Below are 19,535 nucleotides of genomic sequence, written 5' to 3' on the forward strand. Positions count from 1 at the left end.
GAATCGGGTCTGGATGTTTTTCTCAGGGCTTTCTCACATGTAGCACACAGCAAGAAATCAGCCAGGAGCTTGAAACCAGGTCCAGAAATGAATTCTAAGGTATTTTGTTAAGTAAGGTTGTACTACTAGAAATACATGGTGTGGGTTTAAGGGAGGAACTGCTAGTATAGAGCATGCAGGATGCTGTACAAAAGACACCCGCTTGCTAATGGTAAATACACAGGAATATAAGCTACACCGTTTAGACATCAGCTCAGTAAGAGAACATGTGGACTTGATCAAACCAGCTAAAATGATCTGACAATTGCAGTCCCACATGCACCTCTGTCTGGTAAGTCCAAGTTCAGGGCTTTATGTGTGAAAAAAGTGCACAACCAAAGAGTAGCCATCGGGTAAAACCTGTGCAAAAACATCTTCCATGTGTTAGCTTATTGCAAGGTTGTGTGCGAAATTGTCAGCACATTTATTTTAGCTTCTAAACATAACTGCAGTGAAAAGAAGTTAAACAGTATTGTTTGTTTCTCTGATTCGCCGCTTCGCTCAGGGTGACGGTTGCTTATGTCGTGCAGGTCATATCTACTAATCAGAAGGTTGGTGCTTTGATCGCTGGCTGCTCTAGTCTACATGCGAAAGCATCACTGGGAAAGATACTGAACCCAAGTTCCTTCTGATGCATTCACTGGAATGTAAATGTCAGATAGAAAGCAGTTTTGTGTCTGAATGAGGCATGTTGTGCTTTGAGAGCTCTAGTAGAGTAAAACTAAAGTATTATATGAACCGGTCCATTTACCCCTGTCTACCTCACTCTACCTGTGCTGCTCTCTCTCTTTCTTTCTCAGGCCATAAGGGCCAAAGTTTATATGTTGTGCTTCCAAGCAGCAAACAACCGTGTCTAAGGTATAAAGTGTACCTCAGTAAGCAGTTTTAAGTTTTATAACAAGTTTTCCCACCTTATAGGGAGAAACCTTTGAAATTGTTTCTTGTTTATGGGAAAAGTTCATGCAATGGAAAAGCAGCTATAGTGCCACATATCGTATTGTAAGGTAAAGACCCTACATTAATGCAACGAAATAAGGGAAAACCCATGTAGCGTGACTTCCTGTGAGGAAGTGCTTTGCTTCGGTTTTGATGCTTCTCTATCTGACGGACGGGTCTGAGTTTGGTAAATACTAGAAAAATGTCATCTCCCTGACTGCACTCTGCCAAGTGTAACGTTTGGTGGAAGAGGGATAATAATACAGGGTTGTTTTTCTGGGGTTGGCCTGGGCAACTTATTCCAGTGAGAGGATGCGTCACATTAAGAGACATATTAGTTCCTTTTCTGGTCCAACATGACTGGTTCACAAAGGCTGTGGAAGAACTTGACCCACCCAAACAGAGCATATGGATTTAGAACAGGGGTGTCAAACTCAAATACACAGTGGGCCAAAATTCAAAACTGGAACAAGGTCGCGGGCTAACATTAATATTTATTGAAAAAAAAAATCTTCCTCCAGATTTAAGAATGAATCTCTTCTTATGGACTCAAACAAGTTTTGCTGAAAAACTGAATATGGAACAAGCAAAGCTTAATACTAAACAATATATATATTAGCTGTATAATACCAGTAGGCCAGCTCTAATAATAATTTGGTATGGCTTTGCGGGCCAAATGTAATTAGGCTACGGGCCAAATTTGGCCCACGGGCCAGAGTTTGACACCTATGATTTAGAATGTCAGAAATCTCCTGCAGTTATAAAGTGGAGATGGTCCAATGCTTTTGTCCATATAGTTCAGGCGTTCTACTTCTAATTATTTTCACAGTTTCAATTTTCAATTCTTTCAGCCTTGACTTAACGTAAATAGAAAAAAAGGATGTTTTGTCATCTTTTTTTCTTTTTACTATACCCTGCTAAGATAAGACCACTTCTAATCACTCAAGGAGTGACAGAAGTTTTCGGGTACACAGAAGTTTCTCCTGAGTCTCTGCTCCGTCTCTTTTGTATCTTTGCTCTGTCCTGAGCAGCTGTGAAGCTATCTCAGTTGACAGATGCAGAAAAACATAGAAGCAGACACAATGAACACAATATATCTCTGTGTATGGTGGGGGCGTGATGTTGTGCAACAACAGCTGAATCATAGAAAAAAATTCAGTAAACACAGCATTACCGACCACAGTATTCTCAACTAGTTATGGTTAACCAAAACGTCTCTCTGCATTCTGTATGTATGCATGCGAAGTATAGCAGCAAACCACATCTGACTGCGTGTGTCTGTGAGCCTTTTAGCTGCAAACTCAGACCACGATCCAACTGTTGCTTATTCCATTCTTCTTCTCTTGATGTCTTCCTTTGTTTTGTTTGCAGTTTTCCGAAGTGAATCACTCCAATTTCCCTCTTTTCTACTTCCCTTCATCTTCCCGCTCCTTCTAACTTTGACTCCTATCTGTATGAAGCAGGATTCAGTGCACTTTTTCAGGTCTGTCACTCTGTCCAGCTCCTCTACAAATGCTGGTGTCTTTGAGCAAAAAAGGTAAAGATGATTTATTCCCCACTGGGTCATATTTCTCTATGCGTACCTTCAGACAGGTACGCATAGAGTTTAGGACACTAAAACCAGAAAGTTATAACATTACAAGCCAGTACATATAATCACACAGAGTCTTAATATCTGCTCAGCAGCTCTACCTGCTCTTTCTTTGTTTTTTATTAAATTCTGTACACGTGAAGAGCAGGATGCGTGCAGTGTCAGCTGACCCAGTGACAGCTCCCATCTGCTGCTGTTTTGCGTTCATCCTAATGATGAGCAAAAAAGTCCTTCCATTGTTTTGTCTCGTACTGTGAGACAACCATCTTTACAGATGTCTGTGGGTTTAGCTCCCACAGCTGTAATCCACAGCGTATGAGTGGAGGAGTATATTTTAAGAACTGTGGAAAGACACACAAACCTGAAACCTAAAATAGATTTAAAATTATGTATTACTTTACACGTTAGTATCAACTGGTTGCGGTAGGTGTCTGTCCATCCTTAATTCTGCCAGAGGTCCCTTCCTGCTAAAGGGGAGTTCTTCCTTACCACAGTTGACAAGTGGTTCAGGTGTTTGCATCTAAGGAATCGTCTGATTATTGAGGTTTTCTCTCTAATATTGTAAGACTATAACGTGCTTTCAGGCCATCTGAGTTGCAAATAGATGACCACCACAGCAGTTTAAACAAGTTTAGGTGTGGCCTTGGCTTGGCCATTGGAGCACCTTGATTCTTTTCTTGCTGTTACCCAGTTTTGGCCAACTTTAGCTGACAGATGGCCTCAGTTTTGACTTTACAATACTTTGGTCTACAGTGAAGTTCATTGTCAAGTCAATCAGCCTATCTCCTCTGCTGTAAAACATGCTCCCCCCACCCCCCATCCACGCCTGGCCAAACATCTCCACTACTCTTCTGCCTAAAGAGATTCCAAAAGTCTTGTGGTTTATTCAGATGCAACTTTGTAAACATAAATCATGCTGCCATTTCTGTTTTTGTTTTGTTTTTAGAGAGGAAGCTTTCTCATAGCAACCCATACTTGTTTTTTCTTTTTAATTATGCTGTCATGACTTTACTATTTAATAGTTAAAATGCTAACTGAGGGCTATAAAGCCTGAGATGTACTTCTTATTTTTGTTTGTTTGTTTTTCAGTTTCTTTGAGTATTGAGATGAACTTGCTGGGACATAAAGTTCTTGGACTATTGTGGCACACCTGAATACTCAAGACCAGCAACCTTTATATACTAATATTAAAAGACCCAAGATTCAGATTTAGGTACATCTTGGATTTCCTTCATATTAAAGTAAGCACATACACAATTGTAGTATATATGTATATATGTATATATGTGTATATATGTGTATATATATATATATATATATATATATATATATATATATATTAGGGGTGCAACGATACACAAAATTCACGGTTCGGTTCGGTTCGATACTTTGGTGTCACGGTTCGATATTTTTTCGATACAAAAAAATGTTCAAGCATTTTTAATTTGTCATTTATTAAAATTATAAATATATATTTTAACTCAAAAGTACAGTTTTTAAATTTAACCCTAACCTTTGTGCGTGTTTTTTAATTTCACAGCGAATGCACACCTGCGGACCACTTATGTGCAGCCCTGGTTATTTAGCTCGTCATATTGCAGCCACAGAAATTATTTTGTCCATGAAACCATAAAGCTGCACTTTCTTTTTGCCTTATAGTCTGATTTGTCATAACTTCTCCGTTTTGTGGTAAGCTTTTCTTTGGCTGTCACTTCTTCACCCTGACCTGTCTTATTTGGCTCAGCAGAACTGAAATGCTTTTACACGCGCACTCACATAAGCTCAGCGATTCTCTGCGCGATCAACCTCTCACATGTGTAAGCTTGCTGCGGGAGATTTCACTTGTCATGTTTGCATAGTAAGCTAACGATTAATAAGACGATGTCAGAGGAATTGGTGCACAAATTATCATCACTCACAGATCAGTGCTGTCGCTCTCTATACACAGTTCACGTGATTGCAAAGTGAAAGCAAAAAACAAGCGCAAATTCAAACGCGACTTCAATATGTCACATATTGACAGTGGCTCACCGATGCCAATGACATAATTACCCAGCTACATTTCTGAAAGAATGCAAAAGCATTGACATATATTTTTCCTACAATAGCCCGACGGGCAGGGAAGAGATAGAATTTTGGTAGCCCGACTGAAAAAAATCGCTAGCTCCGGGACGTCGGGCTAGCGATATTGCAAGCCCTGTATCTGATTGAGGAATCACTCATCTTTGGAAAAGAGAGTTTATTACAGAGAAATGGCTCTTTCCAAAATAAAAGCTATACTATCCGCTTCTTCTGGGCTATATTCTCAGCAGCATAAGGAGAATCATGTGCTAACAGCTGTCTAAATGACTCGGCTAAAGTTAGTAGCATGCTTGTTGTTTTTTGTCTGCTTCCACTTGTCTTTGCACTAGGATGATGTCGGCGTAAATGTGCAGTCATATTCGTTGTGTTCCCACTAGTGCTTTCAGGTTAATCTCGTTGACATGACCTTAGCGCCACAACACGGCAAATCTCCGTTAACGAGCTACCGCCGATCGCTCCATGCATGGGGCTAGACAGCCAACACGTTAACGAGCTAACTGCGCTAACACACTAGTTCACACCAATGTAATTGAGCATTGCATGCCACATCCAACATACTGTTTTACTTTAGTCCATGACTCGCTTACCTTCAGGGTCATACGTCACATGAAAACCAAAATAATTCCAAACGCCAGATCTGAATGAGGGTGGGGGAGGTCCATGTTAAAAGGAGAGCTTAACTTCTGTCTCGCTAGCTTGCCCTGCGCTCTTCCTTCTGACTATGCTGTCTGTGTGGAGCGCTCAGTGGATCTGCGCTGGACAGTGCAGCCTAGGCGGAGTAGTCGAACACAGATTCACTGAGCGCTCAACACAGACAGCATCGTCAGAAGGAAAATTGATAAAATAAATTACAAATGTTGTATTGTTCGATACATATGCGTACCGAACCGAAAGCACTGTATCGAACGGTTCAATATCAATACGAATATCGTTGCACCCCTAATATATATATATATATATATATATATATATATATATATATATATATATATATATATATATATATATATATATATATATTGTTTGTTTGTTTGTTTGTTTGTTTTTTTAAGCCCTACAGCTTAAGGGAAAACCAGCACACATGGATTTGTTTTGCTTTGGATTCTCCCTTTAACTCGATCTTTGGTTGCATGCATATGCTGTCCCCCCTGCTGCCTGCCTGTTCCACTGCTCAATGGCATTCATGTGTTAATGCATGAATCATGACATGCAGACTCTGTGCTTCTCTTTCTTCCTTTCCCTCACTCTCATTCATACCCCTCTGTCTGTCTCACTCCCTGTCTGTCAGTAACGCTTTAACCCTCCACAGATGACTTTCTGTTGGCACTTCCTCTGAAGTGCTGATGGGTCACACGCATGACGCTCAGGTTAACAAGCAAGCAGGTTGGGGAGGTGGGGATAGCAGGTCATGGTCAAAGGTCAGGATAACAGGGAAATCCCACAGCTCAATGCAGGGCTGCTCATCCTCCTGTGGGATAATTACTCCAAAAATCTGCTTTAATCTGCAGCTCTTCCAAATCACTTCTTCAAAAAAGTGACAAGATGTTCTGCTCTCCTCAGTATGTTCTGGTTTGTGCTCTTTGCTATTTTGCTTTTAGTTGTGCTCGTAATCATTTCTTTTTGATTTAGTCACACGGTTTAAGCAACTCCAACACATTCAGCACATGATCTATTTCCTTGTTTAGGGAAACCTGTGAACAACAGGTGTTAGCAGTTCGAGTTGGTTTGGTTTGTGAAGACACACTGTGTGAGAACAGAGGCCCTAATAAACCAGGCCACTTATCTTAATTAGTCATTGATCAGACTGACATCCTCAAGTCTGCTGCACCGCAGTGGCATCCTCCTCTGTGTAAATCAAAATTATTACTGCAAATGTCTGAAAGAAAAGGCTTTGATCAGAGTGACTCTCTGACACTCATACAGTGTGTATGTGTGTCAGAGAGTATGTGCACATTTAACTGAGGTGAGGGTTCCAGGTCATCTTTTTCCAGCTGGACATGTGAGGAGCTTAGAGGAAACAACTTTATGAGTAAAAGAGTCACGCTGAATGCTCCACAGTGAGAACCACATAAGTGATGTTGTTCCCCCTTAGAGCAGCACAGTAATGCAGGAGTTAAGACTGTCACTACACAGCAAGCAGGTTCTGTGAGGCTGTGCGGAGTCTGCCTGATCCCCCTGTGCCTGTATAGGATTTCTGGCTTCCTCCTACAGTCCAAAGACATGAATGTTAGGTTATTTATTGATTCTAAATGTGAGTGTGAATCTGTCACTCTGAGTTAGCCCAGTGATAGATTGGCCTATCCAGGGTATACCTTGCCTCTTGACCTATGACAGCTGGGATAGGCTCCAGACCCACTCCAACCTGGAAGTGGATAAGAAAATGGATTGACAGTGATGCTGGTATCCAATCTAGAGCTGTTTCCATGGGGGGGGGGGCTAGAGAAAATGCTGCTCTAGAAAGAGCTATTACAAGAAATTCACCCGAGGCTGGCAGGTTCGGCCAAAAGATTCTGTCTTTCATTATTTTGTTTCTCAAGAGGCACAGATGCTGAACTGGATCTGCACATGCACTGTGCTTCCTGTCCACGCTGCTGGACAGGGAAGGACCACTTTGATGTTCACTAGAAAATTCGAAGCATATTCTTCTGGGTTTGAATAACTGCAACAGTTACTTCTCAAAAGGGAACATGTGAATGCACCCTGAAATGGGAAGAACTGCTCTGATCGTTTTTGTACATGACTTGGCTGGTAAATGTCTGGTTGAAAGAAATAATGGAAGAAATTAACTGCAAATGTTAAACTTGTAATTTGGCATTCGAATGCAACTGTTAGTTACTATTAGCAGTAACCCTGATAATAAAGTGGGTAAATCAGTGTGTTTATCATATACTTTAAACATCTATCACCATGTTTAAATGCTCTAAGTAATTGAAAAAAACACATTTTCTTTAATGTGTCCATGTTGTTCCCAGATTTCAGCTAAAACGGGGGAAAAAGTTAAATATACAGGAGGCCGACTACAGCCATGACACTGAAGATCGCTCTCTGTTTGCAGAGTCTTCACCTTAAAGTGTGTTTCAGATGATTAATATTCAAATACGTCTCCAAACACACAAACACTCTACACTGTGTCTGTGGGGGAAGGCGGTAGGAGGTATCAGCCAACTTAAAAAGCTGGTAGCACTTCAGCATTTAGATGTCAGCTCAACCTGCTCTTTGATAAGCACAGACACTTCCCCTTAGCATAGGTCTGACAAATGCACACACATCCCCAGTTACTGTCCTTTGTACTGATGTGGTTAACCTACGTGGTCCAAACCATGCATCATTTTGGTCTTCAGCTCACGTTGAGCTATTCGTCTTTGCACCCACAGATGAAGCGTTTCAAAAACTGCTGTCCAGGTTTCAGTGGACTGAAAGTGTGTTTGTTAAAATTTAGTTTTACTGTCAATAAAGTCAAACATATGAGATCATAGACTGAAGAGAAGTTGTTTAGTTTATGATCTTAGTAATGAAAGCATGGCTCAGTGAACGGTTAATATTTTTTTAAACGACTGCTCACTTGGCAGGAGAAAAAGGAAAATATGCCAAATCATTTGCAACTCCTGCTAAATGAATGTGCGTGTGTGTGTGTGTGTGTGTGTGTGTGTGTGTGTGTGTGTGTGTGTGTGTGTGTGTGTGTGATAAGGGAGAAAACGCTAAAGAGCTCCAGAGTTAATGAGAGACTTCAGCTCGCTGACAATTCTCACACCCAGAAGATGAGTAAGATGCAGGGCAGAAGAAAGGATGGAGGAAGACGTCTCACTGAAGCCTTAAATAGTACAAATGAGTCCGCGTCTCCCTTTAACATGTATGTGCCAAAAGGAACAGGATGTATGTGAGTCTGTGTTACAGAGGCAGAGTTTAAAGGATAGGCACACACTGACAGTGTGGAGCCTTGTCACGCCCCCACAGTGTGATTGTGGGCACTTTAATTCAGCTCCTAAGATTCAGGCTGGTTCAGAGATTTCCCAATCTTTATGAAAAAATTATGTTGTACTCGAAGTGTTGTGCAAAAAAACCAAATTTGTCATTTTGAATAATTTCAGGACTTTGTTTGTGTCTGTATAAAAACATCTGGCTTCACAAAGCCACAAAACACAATGAAAAATCCTAATATGACGACAATTGTGAGCGAGCCCACTAGTTCAGTAAAGTGCACGGAATGGTTTCTCAGTAGGCTGAATAAGAGACGTGAACTATGTCATGATATACTGCTTTCATGAAAACACAAAAGTAAAATGTTAGCCAAAATTCCTTTTAGGCAGTCAACACTTTATATTTATAAAAGTTTTACGTCATGAAATATATCTGAGTCTTTGTTAAATCCATTTCTCAGTACATTAATTTAATCTCTTTAACCCAAGCATATTCTGTGAGCAGTTTTTGGTTAATTGGTTTTAGACAGTGATGGGACTGGGAAGTTGTTTACCACACACAAATGAAATCACTCAGAATTGCTTCAGTTTACTGCATTCTCAAACCTCATGTGTGTCCAAACTGTTGCTGCAGCACCATCTCTCATCTGAATGTTCTTGTTTGAAATCTGACTGGACAGAAGTACCAAGATGAGTGAGGCGCTGCAACCTGTGCTTGTGCCATCCAGACACTTCTTAGCATGTATTTATGCGGGTGTCTCTTATTGCATATGCCAGGACAGGCTGGGTTGATGTGTACAGAGGCAGCAACAGCTAATGACCACTGCACAGCTGCAGGTTGCTCTTACCCAGCAATTCCTCAACAACAGATCCAGACACTTGTGCGGACCATGCAGACAGGTGACTGCTTCTATCGCATGCAGAAAAGGTCGCAATTTGAATGAAACATATATTTACATGTATTTTAATGTTGGTGACACAGTTGTAGCCTGAACCGTTTTAACATGCTGGTTAATTTAATGACGCTGCAATATTCAAAACTGTGTGAAAGTGTGCTGTCAAAGCAGGCAAAATAGAAAAACCACAACATAACATTATAGATGCAATATGATGGCAAAGAAACTGCAAAATGCTACTCAAATAAAGTTTTAATTTGGATATTGATTCTTCCATGGATTCTATTGTAAGTTAACACAGGATTTCTATTTATCTTGAGTAAAGTGGAATGAGTTTTGTGTCCTAGGTAGGATTACATGTACATTGTACCTCTTCCTTTATTGTCCTCTTTAGAGCTTTAGATCTGTGTGTGTGTGTGTGTGTGTGTGTGTGTGTGTGTGTGTGTGTGTGTGTGTGTGTGTGTGTGTGTGTGTGTGTGTGTGTGTGTGTGTGTATTAAAAGCTCAGTTACAGGATCATCTCCTATCCTCAGTGAGGTGTGAACCCCAGACTTCTCACGCCCCACCCCAACCCTGTCAGCCTTTACACCAGCATAGGTGTTAAAGGCCCCGCTGAGGTGACATTTATCACTGCTCTGGGAAAGAGCTGCTCTGAAACAACACACACACACGGAGCAGAGGATGAACCGGGTTGGAAAATGTATCTCCTTCTCACCAGATATTAAGATTATCAGGTCTAGACATGAATGATAAAACGACTTTTTTAGCACTTGAAGATGATTAACTCACTGTTCCCATTAAACTGCCCATTCAGAGATACTGTTTTTCACTGATCTGCCTCTTGCTGGCAAAGCTTGTTGGGTCAGACACTCGCTCACAGACTTATCTATGACTACCTGATCAGTGTCTGTTTTTAGGTGGTGTATCTCGCTCCTCCTTTTCCCCTGATGATAAATATGTCACTCTCACTACAGAGGATGTGCTTGTGGCTGAGGGAAAGTGTGTGTCCAGATGATTTGGGATGTTGTGTCACCCACAGTAAAGAAGATAAGATAGCAGGCAAACAGCTTTACGAACCCATTCATTTTTTTTAATCAAGATTGTTCCAGATTTAGTAAATACACAGTTGTTACAATAATACTTTGTTATTTTAAACGCAGATGAGTTCATTGTGAAACAGGATACTTCAGCGGGGCATGCAAGGACAGTAGCACAGTACAGAAAATAAACATTTGTAGAGGACAGTAGCCAAATATTGGCAGCGGTAACCTTGTGAACAACGGGTCAGTGGTTCACATTCCTGAACAGCTTGGCAGGCAAAGCTGCTGAAGCACAACAACACCCATCATGATACTGTAGAGGAAGATACCCATACCTATTATAAGTTGGTTTCCAGACGCTGAGGTGCCACAGACCAAAGATACATTTTCTCCGGCACAGCACTCATCACAACTGTCTGCCAAGGATAATATAAATGTCAATGATTTGATAAAAACTGTGTATATATCTTCAAAATCAAACTGAAGGTAAAGGTTTTATGGTTATTGCCAGTTGCACTGACTGCTTCTACTTCCTTCAGATGATTTCTGCTCATTTTGGTCTTTGGCTCCCCCTAGGTAGCCGTTTATACACATACACTGTGTGGGGAAAATACTCCAAATGTTCTTACTTGTCCACTCCAGGGTAATTTTGGCATTGCCACACCAGAAACTGGAGTACTTATTTCAATTCTTACCATTTCTTAGCATTTACATCCAGTGGCTCAAATGGGCAATTTCTTGGACCAGGTGGGGCCTCTGGGCCACATGTTTGACACCCCTGCTGTATAGGGTTTGAAAGTCTGTTTTAAATACAGCAGTCTATTTACCGCATATTTTCCCAATTTTTTTTATATTTAAAGTTGTTTCCAATCATCTGACAAAAGTATTTTCTACAACTGCCTAATGTTATTTTATTTACACTTATAGTTTTTATGAGCTATCGAGTTATTAGAGTAAAATCCTACACGTCAGGTTTTCAGAAACACTAATGCTGCTGCTTGTGGCTCTGGAAGCCGATAGCCTGAAATAGTTTGTGATTGGTCTACAATAAAAAAAAAAATCTGAGTTAATATTATTTTTCCAAATCTGCACAATGTAATATCCAAAAGCTGAATTTTATTGATAAATTAAAATGTTTTATAAAGCTTTTAGCCCTTCACAACACTTTAAAGTAGTGGATGATTTGTTTCTGTGCCAACAAGAACAGCAACTCTGCATGTTTACCAGTTCAGTAGATTAAACGGGTAAATATGTCTCATGCTGTGTGTATAATCAGTGTTGTCCTTTTAAATGAAGGTGTCTTGACTTTCTGGATACTAATAATATGTTGCCTCCCCTTTTGGGACCTATAGGTAGTCTAGACAGTTATATTATAATAGTGATTGTAACAGGGTGCAAATCACATGTGACATCCCTATGATCAGAGCTGATGTCCTGATAATTGGTGTTATCCTTTGTGTCATCCCTGTAATCTGCAGTGTCCTGCACGAGGAGCCCACCAGGTGAGGAGAAACGGAGGCCATGTGTGATCTGTCACAGATCAGCATTGCCTCCTTCAAATTAAATCTAATGTCCTGTGATAAAGGCTGCATAAATATCTGAACAGGACTAATATAGGAAATATTTACATGTTAGCACTGTAACACAAATACTGTATAGATCAAGTGTAACACTCTGCTCAAATGATTTATTATGTTGAACCGATGAACTTTTCAAATATATTTTCTTTATTTATAACATATACATCTAAAAAAACAACAACAACTGTCTGCCAATGGATAGCTATGTTAATAAGGGCTTTTGTGTCATAACCAGCTTTTCTGTCATGCTTTCAGAACGATCAAGTTCCAACAATGGTAAGACTTTTCTAACTTTTTAATATATTTTCTAAGTGATAGAAAGCAGTTCTGGTGACCTTATTAATATGATGAATAAAAACTTAGATCACAATCCAAAATAATGCCAAGATTCCCAATTCCTCACAGTGTTTCATAGAAATGGATAAATATGAACAAATTTTCTGTCTTGTCTCTGTTCAGTTCTAAAACGTTTTGAGGCAACCATCAGATAAGTGCAGGTATTAACTTGTGAACAAGGGTTAGATCATCAGAGGAAAATGATAAGTATAACCCTGGATCATCTGCATAAGAATGTCAGGATATATCGTGATTCTTTATGACAGTACCAAGCAGGAACATGTAAAGGTTAAAGAGTAATGGAGCAAGGACTGTTCCGTTAGGAACCCCTGACTGACTTTTTATTTCTGCAAATCTAAAACTTTGAAGTGTCAATGAGTTGAAGGCAGCAGTGAGGTCAGGTAGAACTGACTGAAACTCATTGTGAGTCACTGTTGATCTTCAGGTCATTGATGACTTCGGTAAGAGCTGTTTCTGTGCAAAGTTAAAGTCACATGCACGATTATTACAGCTTTTACTGTGTTTTAACGGAGTATGTGATAACCCCACACAGCATGGGTGAGAAGAATAGAGCAAATACGCCATCTATTGGAGAACCACAGAAAACACATTTGAATTTGATGAATTATATTTAATTCATGTTCTGCTTTAAAATAAAGTAGTATCTGTAGCTCATATTTTTTCCAATTCTCCTATTTTTTTCATGGTAAGGAATTTTTACTGTAGGATGTCATGTGTCACCAAAGTCCAGAGAATAACCTTTATTTTGAAGTCTGCGACGTTAGTACTTCCTCCTGCCGGTTAGACTCTACCGAGAAAAACGAACCGAAATCGCGGTCTGTCGACGAAAGGACTTCGCGGTGAAGAAGTGAACCAACGGAAAACAAAATGAACTCGATGGAAAAGAAGCTGGCGGATTTGATACGTGAACACCCGAATCTGTACGATCCGAGACGGCGGGACTACAAAGACAACATGAAGGGACATCGGTCGTGGAAAGAGATCGCGGACGCCATGGGAAAGTCGGAGGAAGAGGTGAAGCTGAAATGGAAAAATCTGCGCGACAAGTTCTGTAAAGCGAAGAAGCGACTGGCCAAGAGACACTTCCCCCTGCTGGACGACAACGAGGACCCGGCAGACAGGCATACCCCCGTGCTGTACAGCCAGCTATCCTGGCTCACCGCCTATGTCAAACCCAGAGGAGAAAGAGGCATGGGGGAGCCAGAAGTGTGTGTCCGCCATTCGGTAAAATGCATTTTTATGTTTAGTAGATTAGCTTTTGCTAAGCTTCGTAGCTTAGCTACAGCTAACTAACTTAGTAAAGGCCATAGTGACCGCCATCATACCGAACTGTTGCATAGTGTTGAAACTCTGCACGTATAAACAAGAATATATAAATGGCTAAATATCGTAAACATCATAGTATATGTTGTGTTCGCTAAAATCATGAAACGTCCAGCCATGTCATTACGAACAGATGCCTATAACGATATCCGTTTTTCCAAATAAAAGCACCTGGAAGTCCAAAAGTAGCAACCATATTACTGTAGATAAACTAACACATACTCAATTTCTGAAGCTGTTGTGAGTTATTTCTTTTATTAATAAGGGAACTTATCTCTGTAACATTGTAATTAGGTCAATACTTACAATATAAACTTTATTTATCTATTTCAATAGTACACTACAGGGGTTTCAGTCATCAATACAGCCTCTAAATTTTATGTTTACATTTGTTTGTATGACAGTACTTTGTCATATTTGTGCTTTTTAAAAAGTATTTTTTAAATAAAATTTGGTCTCGATTGGATATTTTAATATTTCTGTCTTGTACAAACTGTTTTGCTTAAAAGCCTCAGTCAGTTTTCTGGAATGAACTAAAATTGGCCAGTAACATAATGTTGCTGTCTAATCAGCCTTCAACAGAACAGCATCACATAAATTTATTAAAGCTAAATGTAATCAGAATTTGCATAATTTAACTAAAAATTTCTCCTGTAGGTCGTTAATGAAAAGACACGAGGCAGAGCCGGAGGTGACAATGTTGAAGATGCTCAGATTATTTAATTAGGAGTGATGAGGATGAACAAGATTAGAAATAACTGTATCAGAGGTACAGCTCAGCAAAGAAGGAGGTCTAGCAGAGGGTTTGTGTGACAGAGGAAGATTCTAGGGATAGGGTGAGATGAAGGCAGATGACCCCTATGGGGAGCAGTTGAAAGAAGTAGAACAGGCAACAGGTAGAGGTGAAATTTTTAGAGTCAGTGTACTTGCCCTTGTTGTGAGATGAGGTTGATGCAGTGGTTAGTACTGTTGTCTGACAGGGAGAAGGCTCTGGGGTCAAATTTCCTGGTCCAGTTCAAAGACATAGATGTTAGGCTAATTGGTGAATCTAATTTGGCTGAGGGGGTGTAGGTTTGGGAGTGTCTGCCTCTCTGTTTTAGCCTTGCCTTGCACTCTGTGTAGGTTGGGTTCTAACCCCTCTGGAACCCTGAACAGGATAAATTGTGAAGTAAAGAGATGACAGGATCCCTGCTCAGAACCAGGATTTTTTTTTTCAGACAAAAGCTAAAACCTTTATTGTAAAGCGTTGATCTTTACAGTCTAAAACTAGCAGTTTGTAGTTTTAGACTGTAAAACTACAAACTGGAGTAGCTTTGCACCAGTGAAAGCTACTCCAGTGTTTACTTGTTTTCCTTTTCTTTGCATCCTGCTGTGATTTTTCAGCAAATGTCTACCGTCTGGTTCATTAAAGCTAGTCTTAATCAACTGCTTCTCCATGAGCATTTCTGTCTCTTTTTCACTAGCATCTAACCTGCTTGACTCGACTTTTTCGTGTTTTCCATTAGGTATTAGTACCTGATACCAGGTACATTTTTAGTACCTACATGGCCGGGATTTTAAGCGAGCTGAGTCACATTGAACAGACTACATGCCACTGATGGGCCAGGAGGTGACATCACTAGATGATTCATGAGGTCAACTCCTTCACAAGAATCAAACCCTCCAATTTTGAAATTCTGACGATCATCTCGCTGCCTGCAGCCACCCCTCGCTCTCTCTCTCTCTCTCTCTCTCTCTTCTTTTACCCTGACTCTAGCAAAAAGCCATAGACCAAGCCACATGTATAGCATCACCTTGATGTCCTCCATTGTTGTCTTGTGTTTGTGTCGCATACAAATGACATCACAAGACTTTCCAGCTGCCTCCCTATGATGACCCTATCTACATTGAGCTGGTACTCAATTGTAATAGAAAACACCCAAAGCAGAGTCAAGCGAAGTAGGTGCTAGTGGAAAAGCCTTCTTTCCCATTGGATGTTGGGACACTGGCTCACCACTCCATCTTGGGGTAGACAGTGAAATATTGCAAATGTCTGGTGTTTGACTGCAATCTGAAAAAAAGAAGAAGAAGAAAATCACTGAGCGTAATCAGTAGTGTGTTGCAATCCGTGTTAACCAGTGTTTGTTTTCTGTTTTCACACCACACAGGTAGCTAGTAGAGCAGGCAACGCTGAGAAGGAGCAAGACAAAGAGGAGAAGGCTCAGCTGGGCTCTCTGCCTGTCGTCAGCACCAGCTTTTCTCTTCCGGAGTCCTGTCCGACCAGCGATCAGGACGTGGGAGGCTCTCTTAAGCGCAAAAGACAAACATCCGCAGAAACAGAGATAAGTTCTGCAGATCCCCTCAGCAACCTCAGAGATGAGGATGAACTGTTTTTGCTCAGCCTCTTGCCGTCACTGAAGAGGCTAACCATTAAAAAAAGGATGGAGGTGCGAATGAAATTTCAGCAAGTGCTTTATGCTGCTGAGTTTGAGGACTAAATAGTTCAGGTCCCAGTAAACACTGGTAGTTGGCAGTGTTTGATCTTAAGGATGTATGTTTGTATCAGACTGTATATATTTACTGTATATATTTTATAAATAAATATTTTATGGATCCTTCAAAACAGCTTTTGCTTCTTGTTTTCTTTTCTTCTTTTTCTTTTTGTAATAGTCCCATTGTGTCCCATTTGGCTCTGATTCAGCACCTCTCCCTCTGACTTTGGCTGATTTTAAAGGCATAAGTTAACAGGAAACTATGTATAAAAGTGCTTCAGTACTGATAGAGATGCGTGTTTTTTTTGTTTGTTTTAAAAAATGCTGATTGTGCCTTTAAATATTTGCATTCTTACTGCTCATGCTTGCCTACATGAAATCAGCTTGGTCTTTGCACTCGTTCTGTGAATTAGAAATGTAGTGAGCCTCATCTTTGACAGCTGCACTGGTAACTGTTTCATTCTCTGAGCTGCAGAGTCATTCACTCCCAAACTGAACCAATCACCGCTCTGCTTCACTGAGACCCTCTCTCTGCTTCCTGCTTCTGATTGGATGGTAACAGACTCGCCCCTCCCCTCTTGTGTTCAGAAGTCACTATTCACAGACAATTCCATGTTTTCATTCATATCTTTATACATTTCATTCATACATTCAGAGTGTCACACTAATGTGTACATATAAGCACAAATAAGAGACCCACTGGTCTCAGTCTCTTCCTGCTTTGTGTCTTCTGTCGGCTCCCCTTCATCTCTGCTGTATTTATCCCCTTTTCAGCCTCCTCTCTGTTCTTGCTTGTGTTACTCCTAAACCCCTCCCCCATACAGCTTCCCTGCTCTCTTGTCATTGGGTGCTATGTGGGGTGATGATTGTGGTTTCTGTCGGTGATATCCCCCAAGCGTGTACCGGCTTACTCCTCCTGAACTACAGACAGTCATGTTGTGATACTGCATCCATACACCACCTGCGAGATAGACAGATTATTGTCACCAGATGACTGGGAGCTGGTAACTGGATGGATAAGGTGAACCTTTGATGTACATCAAACCAATCTTTCACAGAGTCATCACCTGAAAGTGACCGGATTACAGATTGCTGAGACGCTGACATAACCGATAACCGAGGATCAACGCACCGCTTTTCCCTGTTGAGGTGAGATGCACCATCCACATGTTTAAGTAACGACGGCACATTATGAGTGGTGGAGTGATACTTAGCTGTCACACATACTGTAATCTGTAGTGTGCATGTTGTAATTATACTGTGTTTTCTATTTATAAGATGTGTCACTCCTGATATCCTCCTTGCTCCTTGTCATTGAAACTAATATTAATAAATCTGTGACTCTGTCAGAGTGTGATCACAGCACCACTCCAACTGCAGCAGCATTGCTGCACAATGAATGGCTGCCTACTACGATGAAACAGTACCACACCCCTATTGGTGGAAAGAGCTTCCAGTGGGGGATGTCAATTGGCTCATTGTGCTGTCTCTCGGGCAGAAGGGCGTGTCCCAGGGATTGTCAAATGGCACAAAAACACACCATGCTGGAAGTGGTGTGTAGTGAGAATGTTTAGGTGTGGTTCATGGATGGAGGGAGGAGATAGACGGGAACATGATACAGCTCTGGTTCTAAAGAAGTTTTAACTGAAATGTATTAAAGCTACTGCTCTAAAATATGAAATAAAAGAATAACTACATTTAAAATCCAGTGCATTTTAACTTGAACGGTGATGCATAGTTATACAGTCATGGTTATACTCGGTGACTCTAACAAACACGACATAAAGATGGATACAGACAAATTCAGTGAGGTATGGGAAAAAAAACTGAGATAGCAAAAGCCTGAATTTTTTATTCTCTACTGACTGAACTGACAAATGAAGATTCTGAGAATTAATGGTGGTAGCATTCAGGGAATGCACAGATCTGCACAAACCTGGTCATATGATTCCTGGTCAGCCCTGAGGTATTAGAGAGACATGGAGAGAGAGAGGAGAAACAGTGCTCTTTGTTGTGTAGTGTGTTATAACCCTCTATGCTGCCACAACTGTAATGGATTGTGCTGCTGGTGTGGTTGGAGGCTTTTAGATCTGTATGATGGAAAGGCGGTGGCCCAGTGGATGCATTCCTTATAGCTGAAAGAAAAGGTAAAAAGCCTTTTGTTAAATGTGGTGGTGAGTGTATTTTTACTTAAATACACTTACATTTTGGGAAATTTAGTTTTTAGGATAAATGAAATACTTGAGCAAAGGTACTTTTAGCATATATTATTATTAACATCAAAGGATTTGTATATGTGAGTGATGTGTTTTGGGGGTCAGTGATCAAAATGAGGATTTAAAAAGAGGAAGTGCAGCAGATAATCAGAGTGTGTTTACCTCAAAACCATCCACATCTTCACATCCTGGTGTGCCGGTGAACAAATGCTAGCAATGTATGACTTTAGGTGGTCTTATGTATGAAAGAAGTCAAAATAATGCCAATCATTTATGTAATTTAATCTTAAAGAGCTTAAAAGTCTGTTACCCTCTTTACTATCTGTTCCTCAGAAGTGGATAAGCTGACTGTGGAGCTGACGGATCAGAGTGGACAACTTCAGGAGGGAGGATCTACTCGTCAGTTCCCAGTGGGCAGAAAAGAGCCCTACTCATCATGTACTCCCCTCAGAGTCTCCACCGCTGGGGCATCACTCATAGTGAGAGTATGGAGCGGTTAGCCTACAGCCAAGGTATGATGGAAATTTCTGTTTGGTCTCTCACATTGAAAAACAGTGGCTTACCCACAAATCACTGCTTTAAAACAGGTGAGGTACAAGAGTTTAATAGGATGTTCAGGGATTTAGAAAACCAGCCACTGACAATGGCAAATAAGTTTGATGATGCTTCATTTTTATGCTGTTGTGTTCAGTGAATCTGCTGAATGGCATTTTATTTTTTCAGATTATTTGAAAATAAAATGATTATTAGCTGCAGCCTTTAGTATCAGCTCTAAACCTAATCAAGTTTTCCATTTAGCTGTGCTCTCTGCCAATATTTGTCTTCTTTCTCTATACTGGTGACTGTGTGGGGGTGTTTATGATTTCCACTGTTCTTTTTTAATATGCTTCTGCATTGCTATTTAAGAATTTTCTACTGTAGGTTTAGTATAGAGGGCAGGGGACGCCATGGTAGATGAGTTCAAGGTTGGGGTGGGAAGACATCGGCGATCTGCTCTGACTGCACAAGAGAGGTTACAGAGCTTATTTTCATGGGGAGTAACTAGGATGGACAAGACTAGAAATGAGTACATCAGAGGAACAGCTCAA

General features: G+C 40.6%; 1 protein-coding gene across 1 annotated transcript; it reads left to right on the top strand.

Moving 5' to 3' along the window:
• Window positions 1-13,290: 13,290 nt before the first annotated feature.
• LOC146639586 (uncharacterized) lies at window positions 13,291-16,237 on the top strand. The gene is made up of 2 exons (XM_085353677.1): window positions 13,291-13,661; window positions 15,908-16,237. Exons 1-2 carry the CDS (start codon window positions 13,305-13,307, stop codon window positions 16,235-16,237), a joined length of 687 nt encoding a protein of 228 aa, XP_085209803.1. The 5' UTR covers window positions 13,291-13,304.
• Window positions 16,238-19,535: the final 3,298 nt, after the last annotated feature.

Source organism: Diplotaxodon limnothrissa, linkage group LG1, assembly GCF_057381915.1.
Source record: "Diplotaxodon limnothrissa isolate DT_005_m linkage group LG1, D_limnothrissa_male_GT1.1, whole genome shotgun sequence".
Taxonomy (NCBI): domain Eukaryota; kingdom Metazoa; phylum Chordata; class Actinopteri; order Cichliformes; family Cichlidae; genus Diplotaxodon; species Diplotaxodon limnothrissa.

Bases quoted from the DNA above. Each gene is read 5' to 3' on its own strand.
- LOC146639586 (XM_085353677.1), top strand. From the start codon at position 13,305: ATGAACTCGATGGAAAAGAAGCTGGCGGATTTGATACGTGAACACCCG. The intron at 13,662-15,907 runs GTAAAATGCATT...CACACCACACAG, and splicing joins AAGTGTGTGTCCGCCATTCG to GTAGCTAGTAGAGCAGGCAA.